Consider the following 22,902-nt stretch of genomic DNA (forward strand, 5'->3'; position numbering starts at 1 on the left):
CATGCATTTCCTCCTGGGAATCTCCTGCTGTGACCAAGTACCAGAGGGAGCAGTTGCTTTGAGTCTGCTGTCAGGGATAGGAATGACATGCCCTGCTCAACAGAACTGGTTTTGAGTGATTAGCGCTTCACTGCTGGGCACAAAGGGGGAGGAAGTTGGCATAGTGGTAATGTCACTGGACTAGTAATCTGGGGACCCAGGGTAATGTTCTGGGGATCTGGGCTTCAATCTCTTCACAGCAGATGGTGAAATTCAAATTGACTACAAATCTGGAATTAAAAGTCTAATGATTACCATGAAACCATTGTTGATTGTCGTAAAAACCCACCTGGTTCACTAATGTCCTTTAGGGAAGGAAATCTGCCATCCTTACCTGGTTTGGCCTACAGGTGATTCCAGACCCACGTCAATGTGGTTGACTCTTAAATGGCCTCAAGGATGAGCAATAAATGCTGACCCAGCCAGTCAATATATTTAAAAAATTGGCTTTGAAGATGGTGCTGCTGTTAGACCACCTTTCTTGCCACCAGATTTGGAAGATCTTGCAAAGGCACTGCTAGTGATACTTTTCCAGTGCTTTGAGGCACCTGATGTAGGTGTCCAAGTTTCTGAAGCACACAGGAGCACGGGGATCACTGCTGCCCATTTTACAATACGCTTAGTCTATGGTTCAAGATCCCGCTCTTTTCCTCAGTTGTGAAACTTTTCGGAAACACACTGACATCATGAAAGGTGCTGCAGAAATGCAAGTCTCTCTTTTATTTTCTTTGTCCTCCCCACTCCCTCCCTCATGTTTGTATCTGTTCTGTCCCCTCCCTTGTTTAAATCTAGAGTGAACAATGCACGTCTTGGAGAACTGAGTCCGCAGCAACACTGCAAATTATAGAATTCATCCGCCTTGGTGCAAAGCTCAATAATACCTCAGGATTCAATCACTACAATCTGTACTGTTGGGAAGGTCTACACCTGAACTAGGCTAGGACAGGTGTTCTATTAAGCCACATAGTTAAGGAAATAGAGAGTTTTGAACCAAATAGTGAGAGCAAGGGATCAAATTTAGGAAGAGTAATAATCCAAAGAGTAGAGGCAAAGCTGAAGAAAAAGGTAATAACATGGGAAATGATGAACAGGCCATGACAATAGGGACAGAGTACAAATCTAAAAATAAATCAACAAATTAGGCTAGAGGTTACAAAAAGAATAAAAGGACAGAACTAAAGATTCTGTCTCTAAACATATGTAGCATTCAAATGAAGAGAGAGAAACCGATCATGTAAATAGAAATGAATAAGATACATGACTATTGGATGATTGGAGATTGGGAGCTGAATATTGAAGAGTATGTGACATTTAGGAAGGACAGGAAATTAGGAAAAGGTGGAGGGGTGGCTCTGTTAATTATAATGGGGTTAGCACATTCGAGGCAGATAAAAATGTCCTAAATGCAGGAAATCAGGCAGTAGAAATGGTTTGGGTTGAATTGAGAAATAATGAAAGTAAGTCACTGTGGGAGCAGTGTACAGGCTCCCTATTTGTAACTACATGGTAGGACAGAGTACAGAGGAAGGCAAAATGGGAGCATGTATGATGGCGATAATCATGAGGAAATTAAATCTACATATAGATTGGAAAAATCAGGTGGGTGAAGGGTAGCATAGAGGAGTTCATAAAAAATGTTTTTGGGGTAATTTCTTAGAAGGCGCTTTCTGGAGACAACCAGAGAGCAGGCTATAAGGGACCCAGTATTATACAATGTGATAGGACTAGTTGATAATCTCATAGCAGCTGCAATCAAAATATGATTGAATTTTACATTCAATTTGGAGGCGAGAAGAGTGTGTTGATGAATTGTATTTTAAGCTTAAATAAAGGTGATTATGATGGCATGAAAACAGAGCTGGCTAGAGTGAACTGATAAAAGTGTTAAGTCAATCAAAATGCAGTGACAGACATTTGAGGTGTTATTTCAGAATACACAGAATAGATGCATCCCAGTGAGAAAAAATGTCTCGGGGAGGATCCCCACTAAAAATGTTACAGATAGAATGAAAAAAAAAGCATTTAATTGTGCAAAAATGAGTGATAGGTCAGAAGATTGGACAGAGGTATAAAGAACAACAAAGAATGACAAAACAATTCACCAGGAGGGAAAAGTTAGAGTTTGAGAGAAAACTAGCTAAAAATATAAAGACAGTGAGAATTTCTATAGATACTTAAGTAAGAAAATAGTTAACAAAGTGAGCATCGTTCCCATAGAAAGTGCATCTGGGGAATTGATGATGGTAAGTAGAACAATGGCGGTGAATTGAACATGTGTTTTTACATACGTCTTCTCGATAGAGGACACCAGTAACATCCCAGAAATAGTGGAAAGTCTGAAAATGGGAGGGAGGAAGGAACTCAAGGAAAATTACAATCACCAGGGAAGTGGTATTGAGTAAACTGTTGAATTTGTAGGCTGATAAATGCCCCGGTCCGGATGGACTCCACCCGAGTTGCTGAGATAGCTGATACATTGGTTTTGATTTTCAAAAATGCATTAGAATGCAGGGAAGGTTCCATCACATTGGAAAACAGAGAGGGAGAGAGACAGCTGGAAACTACAGACTAGCTGTCCTAACATCGATCATAGGGAAAATGTTGGAAGCTATTATTAAAGATGTTTTAGGAGGACACTTTGAAAAATTCAAGGCAACCAGGCAGAGTCAACATGGTTTGTGGGGAAATCATGTTTTCCCCATTCACTGGAGTTCTTTGAAGGAGTCACATGTACTACAGATAAAGGGAACAAGTGGCTGTACTTGGTTTTCCAGATAGAACATAGAACACTTTAGCACAAACAGGCCCTTCGGCCCACAACTTGTGCCGATCATATCCATATCTACCAGGCCATAGAACTATCTGTTACTCCCAATCCCATTAAATCCCATGTACTCATCCAGAAGTCTTTTAAAAGACCCCAGCGAGTTTGCCTCTACCACTACCGACGGCAGCCGATTCCATTCACTCACCACCCTCTGAGTGAAAAACTTTCCCCTAACATCTCCTCTGTACTTGCTCCCCAGCATCTTAAACCTGTGTCCTCTTGTAGCGACCATTTCAGCCCTGGGAAATAGCCTCCGAGAATCCACCCTATCTATGCCTCTTAACATTTTATAAACATCTATCAGGTCGCCTCTCAACCTTCGTCTCTCCAGGGACAAGAGACCTAGCTCCCTCAACCTATCTTCATAAGGCATGCCTCCCAATCCAGGCAACATCCTTGTAAATCTCCTCTGCACCCTCTCAATAGCTTCCACATCTTTCCTGTAGTGAGGCGACCAGAACTGCACACAGTACTCCAAGTGGGGTCTGACAAAGGTCTTATAAAGTTGCCGTTTGATAAAGTGCCACATGAAAGATTATTGTGGAAAATAAAAGCTCACGTTATAGAGAGCAACATATTTGCATGGATAGAAGATAGCAAGAAGCAGAGACTAAGCATAAATGGGTCAGTTTCACATTGATAAGATGTAACAGTGGTATGCCGCAGGGATCAGCACTGAGGCCTCAACATCTTACTATTTATATGTCTTAGTGCATGAATTGCAAGAGACTAGTAGGCACAGCAAATACTTGGGAAAGCTGATAGAATGTTCTTATTTATTGTGGAAAGATTTGAACATGAAGGTAGGGAAGTTATGCTTCAGTTGCATTTAGGGCATTAAAAGACCACATCTGGAGTATTGTGTGCAGAATTGGTCACCTTATTTAAGGAAAGATGTAAATGCATTAGTTTTACTGGAAAAGATTTACTAAAGGTTTACCAGGAATGGGTGGGTTGCCTGAAGCTTTTCCCCTTCAGGCAACCCACCAATACTAGCCTTGTGTTCGCTGGAGTTTCACAAAGTAAGGGGCAACTTGATTGAAACCTTTAAGATCCTGAGAGGCCTTGATAGGACAGGTGTAGAGGAGATACTTCATCCAGTGGGAGAATTTAGAACTAGGGGTGACTGTTTAAAAATAAGGGGTTACCCATTTAAAAGAGGTAAGGAGGGTCATGAATGTCTGGAATTCTCTTCCTGAAAAGACAGTGGAACCAGAATTTTTGAATATTCTTAAGGCAGATATAGATAGATTCTGGATTAACAAAGGTCATTGGGGTGGAGGGGTCAGCATTGACGTGAGGTTGAGGTTACAATCAGATCAGCCATGATCTTGTTGAATGACACAGTAGGCTTGAGGGCCTGAGTGACCTACTCTTGCTCCTAATTCTTTGAATTTACCTCATAAAAGTTGTCATCTGTTAGGGTCATTGTATTGGGACCAAAACATTATTGTGAAGACCTTACAGCCCTTGGCCAGACTGAAGTGAAATGTGAGGCAAGCCAGACCTTACCAGTAGAGTCAACAATGGCACACATGGTAAAGGCCTAGCTTATTAATTCGGAAACTCAGCTGATGTTCTGGGGACCTGGGTTCAAATCCCGCCATGGCAGCTGGTGGAATTTGAATTCAGTAAATAAAATCTGGAATTAAGAATCTATTGATGACCATGAACCATTGTCACTTTTCAGAAAAACCATCTGGTTCACTAATATCCTTACCTGGCCTGGCCTACATGTGACTCCAAACCCATAGCAATGTGGTTGACTCACAACTGCCCTCTGAAGTGGCCTAGCAAGACAGTCAGTTTCAAGGGCATCTAGGGATGGGCAATAAATGTTAGCCAGCCAGTAATGTCCATGTCCCATGAAAGAATAAAAATGTCACAAATCTTCCAACAATTAAAAACAACAAATAGAGCAAAGACACCCCTTCAGAATGAGGGGACATAAGCAGCAAAGGCACCCCCTCAGAGTGAGGAGACATGAACAGTGGCCTATTAGAAGATGGAGGGACATTACAGTGACTCCCTCGAATGTGTGGAGGCGTTACAGCGACTATAGAGACGTGAACGGCCGTGACTCCCTCAGACAGTGAGGGCACATTCAGAGTGACCCCTGCAGAGGGTGAGGTGACATTAACAGCACCTCCCACAGAGAGTGCGGAGACATCACAGCAACAACCTCAGTGAGGGGACATTAGAGTGATACCCCTGATTTGATTTAATATTGTCACATGTATTAACAGTGAAAAGTATTTTTTTTGCACACTATACAGACAAAGCATACCACACATAGGGAAGGAAAGGAGACACTACATTGTTATAGTCAGAGCTAAGGTGAAGGGAAAGATCAACTTAATGCGAGATCGTTCAAAAGTCTGATGGCAGCGGAGAAGAAGCTGTTCTTGAGTCAGTTGATATGTGACCTCAGACTTTTGTATCTTTTTCCCAATGGAAGAAGGTGGAAAAGGGTGATGGATTGGGCTTCATTCACACCCCTTTGTAAGCTTCTTGCGGTCCTGGACAGAGCAAGAGCCATACCATGCTGTAATACAACCAGAAAGAAGGCTTTCAATGGTTCACCTATAAAAGTCTGCAAGAGTCACAGCAGACATACCAAATTTCTTCAGTCTTCTGAGAAAGTAGAAACGTTTGTGGGCTTTAACTACCACATAAAGAAGGGACCAGGACAGGCTGTTGGTGATCTGGACACCTAAAAATTTGAAGCTCTTGACCATTACTACTTCATCCCCATTGATGAAGACGGAGCACATCCTCCACCATGCTTCCTGAACTTGATGACAATCACCTTCGTTTTGTTAACATTGAAGAAGAGATTACTGTCGTCGTATGAGTTCACCAGATTGTCTATCTCCTTCCTGTACTCCATCACATCACAGTTTGAGATCCGACCCATTATGGCGGTGTCATCAGCGGGTCCCTCGAGAGCGAGGGGGCGGTGTCATCAGCGGGTCCCTCGAGAGCGAGGGGGCGGTGTCATCAGCGGGTCCCTCGAGAGCGAGGGGGCAGTAACAGCGAGTCCCTCAGAGAGCGAGGGGACATTAACAGCGAGTCCCTCACAGAGCGAGGGGACAGTAACAGGGAGTCCCTCACAGAGCAAGGGGACATTAACAGTGAGTCCCTCAGAGAGCGAGGGGACATTACAGCGAGTCCCTCAGAGAGCGAGGGGACAGTAACAGGGAGTCCCTCACAGAGCGAGGGGACAGTAACAGGGAGTCCCTCACAGAGCGAGGGGACATTAACAGTGAGTCCCTCAGAGAGCGAGGGGACATTACAGCGAGTCCCTCACAGAGCGAGGGGACATTAACAGGGAGTCCCTCACAGAGCGAGGGGACATTAACAGGGAGTCCCTCACAGAGCAAGGGGACATTAACAGCGAGTCCCTCACAGAGCGAGGGGACAGTAACAGGGAGTCCCTCACAGAGCGAGGGGACATTAACAGGGAGTCCCTCACAGAGCGAGGGGACATTAACAGCGAGTCCCTCACAGAGCGAGGGGACAGTAACAGGGAGTCCCTCACAGAGCGAGGGGACAGTAACAGGGAGTCCCTCACAGAGCGAGGGGGCAGTAACAGGGAGTCCCTCACAGAGCGAGGGGGCAGTAACAGGGAGTCCCTCACAGAGCGAGGGGACATTAACAGCTGGTCCCTCGACAGCGAGGGGACAGTAACAGTGAGTCCCTCGACAGCGAGGGGACAGTAACAGCGACTCCCTCACAGAGCGAGGGGACAGTAACAGCGACTCCCTCAGAGAGTGAGGGGACAGTAACAGCAGCTCCCTCAGAGTGAGGGGACATTAACATCGACTCCCTCAGAATGAGGGACAGTAACAGTGACTCCTTCAGAGTGAGGGGACATTAACATCGACTCCCTCAGAATGAGGGACAGTAACAATGACTCCTTCAGAGTGAGGGGACATTAAGAGAATTGCTCTATTGAGGGAGGAACATTTATCATAAAATTGAGTGTAGATGGAGAATGGAAGGAGTGAAATGGGTGGGTAGAGTCTAAAACAGGGTGGAGTATACATGGAGTGTGGGAGGGGATTAAATGGATGGCTAGAGTCTATGATAGAGTAGAGTGTCTGAGTGGAGTATGAGAGGAGTAGCTCTGATTTGGCTGAAATGTGTTTTTTTCAATGCTTTGGTGTGTTGTGACTTAATTGATTGTGGAGGTTGGTGCTGTCTGGTACTCAGTTGTATTTTGCTTGTTTGGGATGTCCCAGTGACTAATTTTCAGATTTACTGAAAATTCAGAGTCACTTTCGTTGTGAACAGGCACCCACTGTTGATCATTTCACTTCAAGTTAGCCCAGGTTGCTGGTGGGGTCAGTTTGTGATCCACAGTGCTGCTGAACTCTCACATTTTTGGGAGTCCACTGTGGAAATTTCAGTGTGCTGGGGAAGGCTAAACAAGTTTGCTTTTAGTGCAATGATGGTCCAAGCGATTAGTAAATGGAGATGATTCTGACTGAGCATGATGTTTTCATATTTATAATGGAATTAGCCTCAATAGCTCCCTCTGCCTATACAAAGAGGGAGGGACCCGGCAGTAGTCTGTTAATATTGAGAAAGAGGTTCACTGGAGAAATACAGAGAGCGTTACTACATAGAAACTAGAAGCAGGAATAGACTATTTGGCCCTTCGAGCCTGCTCTGCCATTCATTATGAACATGGCTGATCATCAAATTCAATATCCTGATCTCCCGCTTCCTCCCATATCCTTCGAGTCCTTTAGCCCCAAGAACTACACCTTTGTCTTGAAAACAGACAACGTTTCGGTCTCAATTATATTCTGTGGTAATGAAGTGCACAGGTTTACCACTCTCTGGATGAAGAAATTTCTCCTCACCTCAGTTCTAAAGGATTTTACTCCTTATCCTCAAATTTTTTTGTTCTGGACTCCTTCACCATTGGGAACATTCTTTCTGAATCTACCCTGTCTAATCCTGTTAGAATTTTAAGTTTCTATGAGATCCCCTCTTCTAAACTCGTGAATATAGTTTTAACCAATTTAGCCTCTCCTCATATGACATCACCAATGCCCTATACAATTGCAGTAAAACATCCCAATCCCGATATGCAAATCCTCTCACTATGAAGACCAACATACCATTTGCCTTCTTTACTGCCTGCTGTACCTGCGTGCTTACTTTCAGTGACTGATGTACGAGGACACCAAGGTCTCATTAAGTATCCACCTCTCTCAGTTTCCACTCATTCAAATAATAATCTGTCTTCCTATTATTGCTGCCAATGTGGATTTGAGTATAGGGATAGGGATGATCAGCCACGTTCATAATGAATGGCGGAGCAGGCTCAAAGGGCCAAATAGCCTATTCCTGCTTCTAGTTTTTATGTTGTAATGCTCTCTGCATTTCTCCAATGAACTCCTTTCTCAGTATTAACAGACTGCTGCTGCGTTGCTTTATTCTCATTGTACAGGCAGAGGGAACTGCTGAGGCTAAAACCATGATAAATATGAAAAACATCACACATTTATTCACATTATACTGCACCTACCATGCAGATGCCCACACATGCAGCCTGTCCAAATCATGCTGAAGCATCTCTGCATCCTCCTTACAGCTCACCCTCCCACGCAACTTTTTATCACCTGAAAATTTGGAGATAATACATTCTGTTCCCTCTTCCAAATCATTAATATATAATGTGAACAGTTGGGGTCCCAGCATAGATCCCTGCAGTACCCCATTAGCCACTGACTGCCAATCAGAACAAGACTTGTTTATGCCAACTCTTTGCCTATCTGCTAACTAGCTTTCTATCCAGGTCAAGACATTACCTGCAATCCCATATGCTTTAACTTTATATAGCAGTCTGTTGTGTGAGATTTTGTTGAAAGCCTTCTGAAAGTCTAAATAGACCACATCCATTGGTTCTCCTCAGTCAATTCTATTAGTTGCATTCTCAAAGAATTCCAGTAGATTCATCAGGCACGATTTCCCTTTCGTAAATCCATGATGACTTTGTCCAATTATATCATAGCTTCTCAAATGCTGAGTTATGAAATCCTTAATAATGGACTCAAGCAACTTCCCCAGTACTGACATTAGGCTCACTGATCTGTAGTTCTCTGTTTTCTCTCTACCTCCCTTTTTGAATAGCTCTGATCCACTCTAACTCAACAACTGGTCAATATATGAATGTCTGGCTGTGTTAACTATCATTATTTTAATGTAGCTCACTGATAAACACAACTAATGAGCTATAAAATGTTACAGATAAATTTTATTACAAATTAGCATTCCACAAAAATAACTTTAAAATACACAAGAACTTGGCTCCAGTCCAATTTCAACATAGCTATGAAAAAATGCATTTTTTTTTAAAGTTAGCTGACAGTTACACGGGAACTCAATAAATACCCACTGCTGGGTCAAACTGCATTGTCTGCACTGTAGTAGAAGCTAGGAACACAATGTTAAATGACCCCTGCCAAGATGGACATTAATGATATTTGATGCAATGACAAATGCATCAATCAATATTAAAACGTCTGCCAGACACTTTCACAAAGACAATGCCTTTTCAAAAGTCAAGAGGCTTCCTGCATCAATAAATTCAGTACAATTGTGAGAAATAAAGTAGCTAATATATGAATTCTAACAAAATAATTACAATGGGCTCATAATACAGGTGTGGTTCCTGAGAATCAATTTTGACACCAGTGCTCTGTGACAGGCTGGTAATATTTCAGATATGGGAGTTACTCCCAGGTTTTCAAGTGCAGTAATAATTACCCAAAAAGGATGGTGTTCTGATTGGTAAACATGCACCTTTTTGTGTTGATTGCAGTGATTTCTGATCCAGAGATAGGAACCTGAGCAATAAAACCATATCCTCACTTCACACTGTGGGGCATTTAAGATCAGTCCTTTTGGCTGGACTGTTGATTCTTGTGGGATTGGATTGGAGTGAAAGAACAGGGGTAATTATAGAAAATGGAAATGAGTAAAAAACAGAACAGAGCATTCTGAAAAAGATTCACAAGAGGACAGGCGAGGGATTGATTTCGTCTGTGTGAATCACAATGGACACATCATTTATTGAACATTATGCAATTTGCAAAGAAAATCAAGACTGAAGCTGAATCTTTCGTTCGGATGTACTGACACCATAAATGTCCTGGAGTATCATTTATGAGTGGTATTCTGGTTGTCGCTTGCAGGCTGAACCAGATTCTTGGGCAACGTTGAAATCCAGACTGCTCAAGGAAAGTGAAATAGCTGTCCTGTCATAGAATGGTTACACTGTTGTCAAGGAGAATGAAAGAAATAGTTGTTCTGTTATCAAATGGTTACACTGTTGTCAAAGAGAATAAGTGAAATAGCTGTCCTGTTATAGAATGGTTACACTGTTGTCAAGGAGAATGAAAGAAATAGTTGTTCTGTTATCAAATGGTTACACTGTTGTCAAGAATGAGTGAAACAGCTGTCCCGTTGTAGAATGGTTACACTGTTGTCAAGGAGAATGAGTGAAATAGCTGTCCTGTTATAGAATAGTTACACTGTTGTCAAGGAGAATAAGTGAAATAGCTGTCCTGTTATAGAATGGTTACACTGTTGAGGTGAATTCTGAGCCCCCATCCTTCCGTCATTATTTACTTGAAAAGTTGTTTTAAATTAAACACTTTTTAAAAATGACCATCACAACTTTGATGTCAGTTCTTTTTTCAGACCCCTTTCCATCTTTATAGGATTTTAGTGATAGGTGTGCAAGGAGGACAGACAGCAAGATAGATCCAGCCTTCAGAGAGCACTCAGACCTGTCACTGATGAAGCAAGATCACGAGGAAAACATTTTGTGAAAGGCATGTGGGGTCACAGACAAATGAGACTTTCTAGTTCAAAATAAAAACATTTCATATATTGCCGTGTGGTATAATAAATTTGATTGCAAGAATTAGTGCCAAGGCAGACTGGAAGACAGGCAAATGACTGCACCAAATGGCTAATTCATTTTTATTCTCTCTCAGGAGTCCGATGTCGGTGACAAGCCCTGAAATTTATTGCCCATCTCTAGTTACACTGACTGAGTGCCTTGCTTAGCCACATCACGGGTTGTATGCAACAACCACATTGCTGAGGGACTGGAGCCACACACAGACTGGGGTTGGGTGAGGATGGCAGATTTCCTTTCCTCAAAAGACAGCAGTGAACCAGTTGTTAATACAATATGACAGCTCATGGTTATCTGCACTGTAAGCCCAGTCCAGTAACACGACATTACTGAATCTAGTTGTCAGAAGAGTGAATCATGGGGCTCCCTTTGGATTAGCATTCATATAAAAAAAATTATCTACAAACACACAACGGATGGCCAAAGACATGATGGATGGATGGCCATTGAGCTTGCCACCAAACTAAGAATAGTGGGTCTAGGAGCTTTGAGTAGACAGCTGACAAATGCAGTTAAAATTCATTAGAAATGAAGTAATACATTAAAGGAATGATGAGGAATGGTGAGGAAGAATGCAAAATAACACAAATCCTGAAATGTGGGAAGAAAGTCAAAAATGGCATTAGAGCTGGTGGGGTTTTGGATTTAATACTGGATGAAGGAGTGGTGGTCATAGCAAACTGACAAAACAATGATTAAGTCACATCTGGATGCATAGTTATGGGTTCCTCCGTCTGGTGGTGGGGTTGGCCTCACAAGTGCTACCCAGGATGATACAGGGGCAGGGGGAGGAGATGGTCTAAGTTATTCGGAAAGGTTAGAACAACTCTCTTGAGGAGGGAGAATTTGACGTTCTAAAATGATTCAATGATTCAACAATACATGTGGTAAAACATAGATTTACTTCCACTGCTGGCAAAAGATCAGAATCTCAAGTCAAGCATTACATACATAAAGGAAATCAGGAAAAATGTTTTGATGCAGTAATTAGAATTCAGTGATTAATGGTAAACTAAATGCTGCATTCAAATAGTGATCAAATTATAATTTAAAAGAAATTTAAATAGGGCGGGAGAGAGAAGAAATAAGGATGTGTTTAGAGAGAAAACAGGGAAATTGAATGTATTAAGTGGTGTAGTGTAGCGGCACCTGACTAGCAGTCTGAAAGCCCGGGCTAATACTCATGGATTCAAATCCCACCATGGCAGCTGTTGGAATTGAAATTCAATTCGTAAATCTGGAATTAACAGCTCGTTTCAGTCATGGTGACCATGAAACCATTGTGGATTGGTTAAAAACCCATCTGGTTCACTAATGTTCTTTTGGGAAGGAAATAGATTTAACTTCAGGGCCAGGAGATTTAGAGGGGATTTGAGGAAAAACTTGTTCACCGAGGGTGGTGGAAATCTGGAACTCACTGCCAGAAAAGGTGGCAGAGGCAAGAACCGCGCAACATTGAAATAAGGATTTGAAACACCGGAACATAAAAGGCTACGGACCAAATGCTGGAAAATGGGAGGAGAATAAAACCACAGAATCCCTACAATGCAGAACGAGGCCATTTGGCCCATCAAGACTGCACCAACTCTCTGAAAAAGTATCCCAACCAGGTCCTCCTCACTGCCCTTACCCTGTACCCCTGCGTATTTACCATGACTATTTGATCTAATCTACACATCTTTTGGACACTAAGGGACAATTTAGCATGGTCAATCCACCTAACTTGCACATCTTTGGACTGTGGGAGGAAACCCACACAGACGTACAAGCATGCAAAAGAGAATGTGCAAACTGACAGTTACCCAAGGCTGGAATCAAACCCAGGTTCCTGTGCAGGGAAGAGCAGGGCTAACCACTGTGCCACTATGCCACCCTAAACTGAAAGACAGGACAAGGATACATGAAAATAGATCGCAAGCACAGACATGATGGGCCAAAGGGAGGGTGTTTTCATTAGTAGGAGAGACTAGGAACTGACGGCAGAGCCTCAGAGTAAAGAGACGACCCTTTAGAACTAAAATGAGGAATTTTTTCAGCCAGAGAATGATGAATCTATAGAATTATTTGCCAAAGAAGGCTGTGAGGCCAGGTCATTGAGTATACATATGACAGAAACCGATAGGTTCTTGATTGGTAAGGGGATCAAAGGTTACAGGGAACAGGCTAAAGAATGGGATTGGGAAACTTATCAGCCACTGTTGAATGGCGGAACAGATCCGATTGGCCTAATTCTGTTCTTATTTATGGTCTCTCTCTGTGCTATAAACCCTATGAAATCTGCCATCCTTATCTGGTCTGACCTACATGAGAGTCCAGACCCACAGCAATGTGGTTGAATCTTAACTGCCCTCTGAAATGGCTGAGCAGTTCAAGGGATTAATGACACCCACATCTCATGAAAGAATAAATGAAAAAAAAAATTAACTACGAAGTAGATTCTAAATTGAGTTGCTGTTAACACAGGAGTTATCAGGCAAAATTTAACCTCTGGAATGATTACTCCATGTCCCAGTTTCCCTGACAGGTTCTGAGAGGGGAGGGGCTAAGAAAAGACATCATCGTGCAATAGCAGGGTACACCTGTCTCACAGAAGAAATGGTTAGAGGCAAAGGGAAAATCTGAGCATGCTAGAAGTGCCTCTCTGGTCTGTCAGTGTGTGAAAGGGAGAAATCCTGACTTAACAAGTGGGATGGAGCTCTTCGACCAGAGAAGAGAGGATCCAGCTTACACTGTTGCTGGCCATGGCTCAGTGGATAATTCTCGCCTCCAAGTCAGATGGTCATGGGATCATGCCCCACTTCAGAGACTAAAGCATGTAAATTCAGGCTGACACAGACTTCCACATGAGATGATAAACTGAGGCTCCACCTGCCTTCCCAGGTAGATGCGAATTCCCATTCCAAGTAAAGCAGTAGAGTTCTCCCTCGTGTACTGGCCAACATTCAGCCAATGCCATATAAAAACAGATTTGTCCAATCATCCATCCGCTGTTTGTGGAGCCTTACAAATTTGTCCTGGCAAACTCCACCAAAATACTTTTCAATATCATCATGTGCTAAAGGCTATCCAAACAAGAGTCTTTCTTCATTGCCGGTTGAGGGACAGCAAAAAGCAGGTGAAAATGTACATTCAACACAAACATTGAAGCTTCAAATCTGAGGCTTTTTTGCATCATGTTGTCACAAACCCTGGGTACTTCCTTCCAATGCCTCAGGCCAGGATGCATGCTGATAGATTACAAGGAATCCTTTGAACAAGAGACAGATGTTCACAGTCCAGGCTTGCTGCTAATATTAGGCTTCCTCCTACTTAACTGGTGGCAGCTTCTCTATTCTTTGAGTGGAAGGCGGTTTCAAGGACACATCCATGAAGTATCAGAGCCTTTACTGAAATGAAATGAACTGAAAGAAGAGAAGGAAATGGGAAGAATTAACCAGACCAGGCTGAGAGGTGGAAGAATGTGGAAGAAACAGTGCCATTAAAAAATCTCAACTGGCTTTCATAAAGAAAGCTAAATCAACTACCAAGAATGCAATAGGGACTGTGTCATGCTCATTGCTTCCACAGTAAGTTTAGAAATCACAAATAGAATTGCACCTCAGATAACTGAGTACATTAAAAGGAATAAGTACTTCTGTGTCTATTTGTTTTCGGAAGGGGAATTAAGGATAGGCAATAAATGTTGATCTTGCCAGTGACTCTCACATCCCAAGAGCAAATGAAAACGTATTCATTCCCTCCAATTTCTAACCATTCAGCAAGATCCAGCACTGACAACCTTGGCTTAGAGGACAGCACCTTCTGGGAGTCAGGAGGTGTGAACCCCCACTCCAGAGACTGGAGCACTACATCTAGGCTGACAGTGCTGGGTGAAATGCTGAACCATCAGCCCTCTCAAGCAGATGTAAACAGAGTGCTCTGGAATCTTTTAAGAATAGGGCTGTTTGCTCCAGTGTCCTGGCCAATTACTTCTTTTATAACCAATGTGATTAAAATAGATACACAGGCAAAATACTGCAGATGTGAAATAAAAGCAGGAAGTGCTGCAACTATTCATCAGATCAGACACCATCTGTGGACCAGTGACGTTTCAACAGGAAACATTAACTGCTTCTCTCTCCATTGATGCTGCCAAACCTGCTGATTCTAAATTCACTAGAATGGATTATCTTCTGAGAAATTAGCTGCTGTGTTCCCCAAATTAGTGACTGCACTTCAGAAAATACTTAATTCATTGTAAAGTACTCCAGAGATAATAAGGTGGTGTTTTAGGACTACAGTCCTTTCTTTTTTAACTTTATGCAAGTGATGCATGCTTATGGGAAAAATGTAGATGTCCAATGACTCCTTAGTTAAAACATGAGGGAGAGTTGCCATGAAGAGCAAACTGAATTCTGGAGCACGGCGCTTCCAGAGGGTGAATTACCTCCTAACCAGCCTCAGTTACTACCATGGAACATCGGAGTGAAAGGCAGAGATGTTCTGTCCATCCTCCAGTCAAGTTACAGGCTACTTGGGAGATCCACACTAACTTTCCTGATCATTCCCGAAGGTTGGTGTTGTTATCCTGAGAGCAGGACATTGACTTAGGAATTAGCAGACAAGCAGAGGCCATGCTCCCTCTAATTTGCCTCCAAACTCCACCGGTGGGTGCATGATACAGGATTGGGGGAATTGTTGAAGGATCATGGCATCAGTCTCTAATCGATTAGTCTATAACAGACTGAGATGAAGAAAACCCCCTGTGGCAGAGACACTTGGGAACCAAAGGCACTTCCTCCCCCAGCACTTTCACAAAATGACCTTCTGAAAGAAAACTCATCTACATTTGAATAAATCAATAATGTCAGCTTCCTCCAGGAAATCTGTTCCATCGACTGGCCACTCACCCACCAAAACAACCCTTCCTCGGATATCATTTGAATTTGCACCCAGTGCTTGGATTCTGGGTCAGGTGATGTAGCTGTCACGGTCAATATGATCTCGTCGCTAGGACTTCTGCACACTGTGTTTTGGTGCTAGCAAGTGAATAGCCCACGCTGTAACAGCTATCCAAACTCCTCTTGCTCACCTACTGAGTATCAAAGAGGATATGGATACAAGATGTTGATGGGGTGCCGTCTGCATCACAATCTCTGATATTGTGTATCACAATATACAGACTGGCCATGTGACCTCCTGGGAGAGGTGTCCAAGCTAATTTGGAGGAGTGTGACCATTTGGGAAGTTACTCTATAGCCTCATTAGGGTGAATGAACGTAGCCCGGGATTTTATATTTTCCCTCTGCTTGTTTAAGGGCTGCAGACTCTGCCCCAGTTCAGAGGGCACTGTCAGATGTGGCAGAACAACACTCTTTCCTTCACCATGTTCCCACACAGCCCACAACCTCTCACACTTTCACCTGGGAGAAGTGTGATCTGTGTTACACAAAGTTCAGATGCATAAACTTTGTCAATGTAGTCACTGGGGTCTGTGACTCTAAGTCCCTCACAACTGGCAGCACCATCATCTTGGGCCGACGGTTTTGTGAAGCCTCACTCTGACAGGGTCTTCCCCTACCTTATATCTGTCGATTGGATCTTCCTGCTGTGCTTGCTGCTCTCTCATTGTTTGGTATTCCTTCTCATATTTTTTCAGTTTCTTTGTTGGCACCTGGAGAGATTGGAAGGAGAAAGGGCTGTTAGTGGAAACTGTACAACACTCAATGTCTCCACTTCTGGAGAATGTCTATGCCAAGCTCAGCCTGCAGGTGTCACTGCTGCTGCAGGATGCTGCTAGCCGGATTCAGTCTGTCCCATCCATCACAATAAGAAGTCTCACGACACCAGGTTAAAGTCCAACAGGTTTATTTGGCAGCACAAGCTTTTGGAGCACTGCTCCTTCATCAGGTGAGTGAGGACAGGCGTTCACAAATAGGGCATATAAAGACACAAACTCAATTTACAAGATAATAAGGAATGCAAGTCTTTACAGGTAACCAAGTCTTAAAGATACAGATAATGTGAGTGGAGAGAGAGGACCATAGACAACAACAATAGTGAAGAAGCTTTCTCATCCTCAGTGAGGAGGGCAGATCTCTTCTTAGAATAAATAAACGTAGGAACGACTGCAGGCCATTCAGCCCCTCAATCCTGTTCCAATGTTCAGTTAGATCACAGCTGTTCTGTATTTTAACTCCATCTACCCACTGAAGTTTTGTAACCCATAGTGCTAATCTTCTAATACACTTTAAATTCGTTTTACAGTAATTAATGCCCAACCCTAACGGCCCTCCATTTCAAAGGACATTTGAGAATCAATCACATTGGTGTGGATTTAAAGTCACACGTAGGCCAGAGCAGACAAGGATGGCAGATTTCCCTCCCTAAAGGACATTAGTGAACCAGATGGGTTTTTATAACAATCGACAATGATTTCATGGTCACTGTTAGACTTTTAATCCCAGAGTTGAACCCGGGTCCCCAGGGCATTACCCTGGGCTCTGGATTACTAGTCTAGTGACAAACAACTATGCCACTGTCGCTCCTGAGTCAAGTAAATACAAGATTATGTAACCGGCCCTCTCAATTTTACCCATTTAGATACAGCATGATAAGATATGGGGATTGTATTTTTCTATATAAGGTGCCAATCTGGTGCACTGTGTGCAGCTATGATCATTAGAAAATTAATAAGAACATAAGAACTAAAAGCAGAAGTAGGTCATATAGCCCCCTCAAGCCTGCTCCGCTATTTCAATAAGATCACGTCTGTGATCTTTTTGTGGAGTCAGCTCCACTTACCTGTCCCCTGACCATAATCCTTAATTCCTTTACTGTTCAAAAATCTACCTTTGCCTTAAAAACATTTAACAGGTAGCCCCAACTGCTTCACTGGGTAGGGAATTCTACAGAATTATGGAACATTAGATAAAAACGAAAAACAAAAAGCATGAAATAGCAGAAAGTTCCGGAAGCATTCAGCAGACCAGTCTATTGGTGGAAAAGAGTGGAGTTAGCCCTTCAACTTCCAACAGAGGAATCCAACCTTTTGACCAACCCTTTCTCTAGACTAGATCCTCCTCCTAAGTGGTTGGCAGGGAGGTCCTCACTTGCTTTACCTTCCCTCCCAGGGCTCCTGGAATGTGGGCTTGCATTTCTACCTACCTCACAGCCTCAGTCATTCATATACTTTCTTGTATATTATAAATGTCTTCAATTCCTCTCTTTGAGCCTTCAATTATCTCACAAGAAGCATTATCCAGCCATTCAACTTCTCAGGAGAGCAGAGTCATAGGTCTCTACGTGCAGGAGGCGGCCATTTGGTCCACTGAGTCTGCATTGACCATCCCACCCAGGCCCTATCCCGGTAACTCTATACATTTACCCTAGCTTGACACTATGGAGCAATTTAGCATGACCAACCAACCTAACCTGCACATCTTTGGACTGCGGAAGGAAATCGGAGCACCCAGAGGAAACCCACACAGACACGGGGAAAATGTGCAAACTCCACACAGACAGTGACCCAAGCCGGGAATCAAACCTGAGTCCCTGGAACTGAGAGGCAGTTGCGCTAACCACTGTGCCACCATGCCACCCATGCAGAATAATTCACCCCCTTGAGGGTCGCTTGACCCTAACTATCAGCTTCTTGTAATAGATGGATTGAGTTGCTGAGTGTTTCTTGTACTTTGTGTTTCTGATTTCAAAACTATAATGTGAGGAATAAATAATAGCTTATTGAAGTATGATAGAATGTGGGATAAATGACCTGAGAGGCGGTCAGTGTAGGGCTAAGTGTGAGACATGACTGTGAAGGGAAAGACATATGAACAGACTTTCTACAGTGCCTTTCGTGACCAGCAGATGGCTTTAAAGTACTTTGCAACAAACAAGCTCGGCCTTTTGGCTAAGATCAAGTGTAGTATCGACACGCTGTACTTGGTTGAAGTCATTAGGTTACATTTTAGCTTTATTTGAAGCAATTTTTTAAAGCAGCATCTCAGTCTTTTGGCTAATATGCACATGAGAATCAAGCCTTGGAGGAGGAGCTATGCCTACTCCAATCAGCTTGGATCATGTAGATTAAGCCCAAGACAGGAGGTGAGAGCCCTGCCTTGTCAGCTTGGATCGGGAATGTCTCTACTTGTTGGGACTCTGAATTGGATTTGATTGGATTGAATTGGAATAAAATCTTTGCAACAAGTAAGTACTTTTTGAAATGTACTCACTATTGTAATGCAGGAGATGCCAAGTGGCAAATTGTGCACAGCAAGATCCCACAAACTACAGTTTTTAATGAGCAAGTAATCTGATTTTTGTGAAATGTATTGAGAGATAAATGTTGGTCAAGCATCTGAGGAGAGCTCCCCTGCTCTTTTTCAATGCTGGATCTTTTACATCCATGATGTGGAGATGCCAGCATCTTTTACATCCATCCAGGACAGCACGGCTTAATGTATAATTGCCCAACCTACTGCCTGCAGGTCACAATCTTGCCCACCATCCCTCGCTACCTGACCTGCGGAGCAAGCATTCAAAGTGTAGGTCAGATTCTGAAGGAGCTGGGTGTGTTGGGCAACAGTGAGTGAGCACTCAGGGTCAAGGAGTGAGAGACATGTATAAACACACACACACACACTAATGATCATCTTTATTAATTTCATTTTGATTATCAATTTATTGCTTCAAATGTTGCTTTTCTAACTCTAAAAAAAATTATGCCTAACGCTGTACCAAACCTTATCTTTCCAAAGTTTTCTCATCTACTCAGCGAGTGAAAAACATGGCCAAAGTTGGGCAAGCCTGGTTCAATGTCTTAACCGAGGGCTAGCATCTCCAAGAGTGCATGCAGCACTCCCTCTAAATTGTACTGGAAGTGTCAGCCTAGATTCTGTGTTCATGTTTTTGGAGTGGCACTCAAACCACAACCTTCTGACTCAGTGCCTCCAGCTGAGCCACAATTAACATTGACAGAGATAAGATTGAGGGGTGAAGTAGGCTGACCTCTGATTAAAGGAGTGGGCCTGTTTGTACCCAACAGCTATGCCTTGTGTTGCAACTCTGTCCTCCCAGTGGTAACGTTCAACTGTATTGGCCAGTTCCAGTTATTGCAACAGTCTCTGGCTGCAGCTGGCTTTCTACTAACAATTGAAAATAAACATGAGTAACTTGTTTCAGAAAGAGAACCTTGCTGTGACCTTTGTACATTGGAGCTGTAATATTCAGCTGCAATAGCAAAAAAGCAGCAGTCTTTTCTTTCAATCAAGGAGAAAGACAGTGGACATGAAAACTCATTTGTGGCCGACCCAACGCGGTTTTCCTTAAAAGAGCTCCACTCCGAAATGCTTATGGGAAAATATCCTTAACCACACAATTAGTGAATCACAGCAACCAGGTCATTGGGGGTTAGCTTCAATAACAAAAATAACAGCAAGAATTTTACAATCCCCTCCCTTAACAGGATTCTCAAACTAAGGGTGCAGCTTTGATCCCCAAGCTAGTGGTACTGACCAGAAGGTTGGGGGGCAGGGAGTGTAAATATTACCTTCTGAGCCAGGTGTGAAATGAGCCAGCAATTTCCACTCAACTCTTTGGTGAAGTTCGGGCATGTCCTAAGGGGAAAAAGGGATCTTGGGGAGGCTTTAGGGCCACAGAACTAAGGATGAAGGAGGATGTCCCAGCAAGCTCAAAAGGGGTCTTTAAGGAGATGGAATTGAGAGTGGCCGGGAGAGGGCTTTTTATACGTATGTATCTTTCAAGAAGGGGTGAGGAGTTGTGTGCGCAAGAGCACGAGTGCATGTGTGTGGGGGTACATGTGTTTGTGCAAGGGTATGCATAGCTATGTATGTGTGTGTGCGCATGCGAACACAGCTATGTGTATATGCATATTTGTATCTCTGAGCAGATGTGCATGGGCATGGAAATATGTATGTGTGCACGTGAGCAAATGTGCACAGCTATGTATGTATATGTATATATGAGTGGGTGTGCACGGCTGTGTATGTGCAAGAGTGGGTGTGCACAGGTGTGGGAGATGTGTGCACATGTGTGTATTGCCATGCAAGTGTGCACGGCTTAGATGCATGAACAGTTGTACATGACTGTATGTGTGCACGTGAGTATGGCTATGTACGTATATGTGTGCATGGCTGTGTGTACACGTGTGCATGGCTGTGTGTTAATGTGTACATGTGTGCACAAGGGTGGGTGTGCATGGCTGTGTGCACCTTTGTGTATGTGTGTGAGTGGAAATGCACAGCTGTGTATACATGTGTGCACGTGCACAAGCGGATGTGTGCATGTGCGTGCATACCTCATTGTGTACATGTGCGGGTGAGCATGGGTGTGCTTGCGAGCAGATGGTAACAGGCGAGGGTACATATGTGTGTGCGTGAGGTGTGCATGTGTGGATGTAAGTGTGCAAGGCTGTGTATGTATGTTTGTGCATGTAAGCAGGTGTGCATGGCAGTGTATGCACGAGTGAGTGTTTATGGCTGTGTGCTTGTGTGTGCACGTGCACGCATGAGCAAGCGAATGTGCACAGCTGTGTGTATACATACAAACCGGAGTGCACAGCTGTGTGTAGGCGTATGCACATGGGTGAGCAGGTGTGCATGGATGTGTGTGTAAGCATGTGAGTGGCTGTGCATATATGTGTGCACACATGCGGGTGTGCATAGCTGGGAGTGTCAGTATGCATGCTAAGAGCAGCAAGGTTTGCCCGGGAGCAGCGTGGATCTTGGAAGGGATAGCACACATACCGACAGGTCCAGGTGGCAGCTTGTAATGAAAGAACCTTACAAATGGAATGATGTGATGGACACAGTCCTTGGTCCCATCAACTCCATTCACACCCCCAACCCAGCTCCTCAGCTGAAGATGTCCCCTTTTTCTACTCCCAGAGTTGAAGATTGAAATCACTAGTGATGGGAAGATGTTAATGGACGTGACTGAGGGAGGAAAACTTCGAAGATATCACTTTCTCTTGGAAAATGTAGTCACATCTGTCCCGTTACAGCTTCATGCAATGTACTTAGTCGGGAGCTAGGACAGTGGTAAAGCCTCTATCTAATCATCATGTACAAACTTGCTATTAGGTTTGCCTACAAAACAAAGTGATAACACTTTCATTGGCTGAAAGGCACAAGATAAACATTCTTTTGTTTTAGAACATAAGAACTAGGAGTAGGCAATTCAGCCCCTCAAACCTGCTCCTCTGTTCAATGTGACCATGACTGATCCCGCTTCAGCCTCAACTCCACTTCCCTACCCGTTCTCCATAACATTCAACCCATTACTAATTAAAAACTCCTTAAATTTACTCAACGTCCCAACGTCCACCGCACTCTGGGGTAATAAATTCCACAGACTCACAACCCTGAGAGAAGTAATTTCTCCTCATCTGTTTCAAATCTACTACCCCTTGTCCTAAAACTATAATCTCTTGTTCTAAATTGCCCCAAAAGAGGGGGCATCCTCTCTACTCCTTCCTGTCAATATCTTTTATCATCTTATATACTTCAATTAGATCTCCTCTCATTCTTTTGAGCTTGTGAATATAGGCTTACCCTGTTCAATCTCTCTTTATAAGGCAAACCCTTCATCCCTGAAATCAATCTAGTGAACGTCTTTGGGACTGCCTCTAGTGCCACTACATCCATCCTCAAGTAAGAGGACCAAAGCTGTGCCCTGTATTCCAGGCAGTCTCACCAATGCCTGTATAGTTGCAGCAGCACTTCCTTACTTTTATACTCTATTCCTTTAGCTATAAATGTCAAACTTCCATTTGCTTTCCTTATTACCTGCTCTACCTGCATATCAGTTTTTTGTGACTCCTTCACAAGGGCACCCAGATCCCTCTGCACTGAAGCACCCCAAAGTCTTTCTCTATTCAGCTAATAAGTTGACTTTCTATTCTCCCGACCAAAATGGATAACCTCACGCTTATTCATGTTGAATTTCCTTTGCTGTATTTTGGCCCACTCAGCTAACCAATCTGTATTGGGGACGGTGGTTTGTAGTGTGTATACTTTAATGTGAGGAGGATACGCAATAAGATGGATGAACTTGCAGCCTGGATTGGTGCCTGAGACTTCGATGTTGTGGCCAT

General features: G+C 43.3%; 1 protein-coding gene across 6 annotated transcripts in view; it reads right to left on the bottom strand.

Moving 5' to 3' along the window:
• The window catches only part of rabgap1l (RAB GTPase activating protein 1-like), a 462,369-nt gene that overhangs the window by 33,165 nt on the left and 406,302 nt on the right, over nucleotides 1-22,902 (bottom strand). For all 6 annotated transcript variants that reach the window (XM_080196010.1, XM_080196008.1, XM_080196011.1 and 3 more), the window contains one exon: nucleotides 16,369-16,461. In XM_080196010.1, coding sequence (XP_080052136.1) covers nucleotides 16,369-16,461 — 93 coding nt within the window. The remainder of the gene's footprint in view (nucleotides 1-16,368; nucleotides 16,462-22,902) is intronic.

This window comes from Carcharhinus amblyrhynchos, chromosome 9, assembly GCF_965287045.1.
Source record: "Carcharhinus amblyrhynchos chromosome 9, sCarAmb.v2.hapA, whole genome shotgun sequence".
In the NCBI taxonomy this organism is placed as follows: Eukaryota; Metazoa; Chordata; class Chondrichthyes; order Carcharhiniformes; family Carcharhinidae; genus Carcharhinus; species Carcharhinus amblyrhynchos.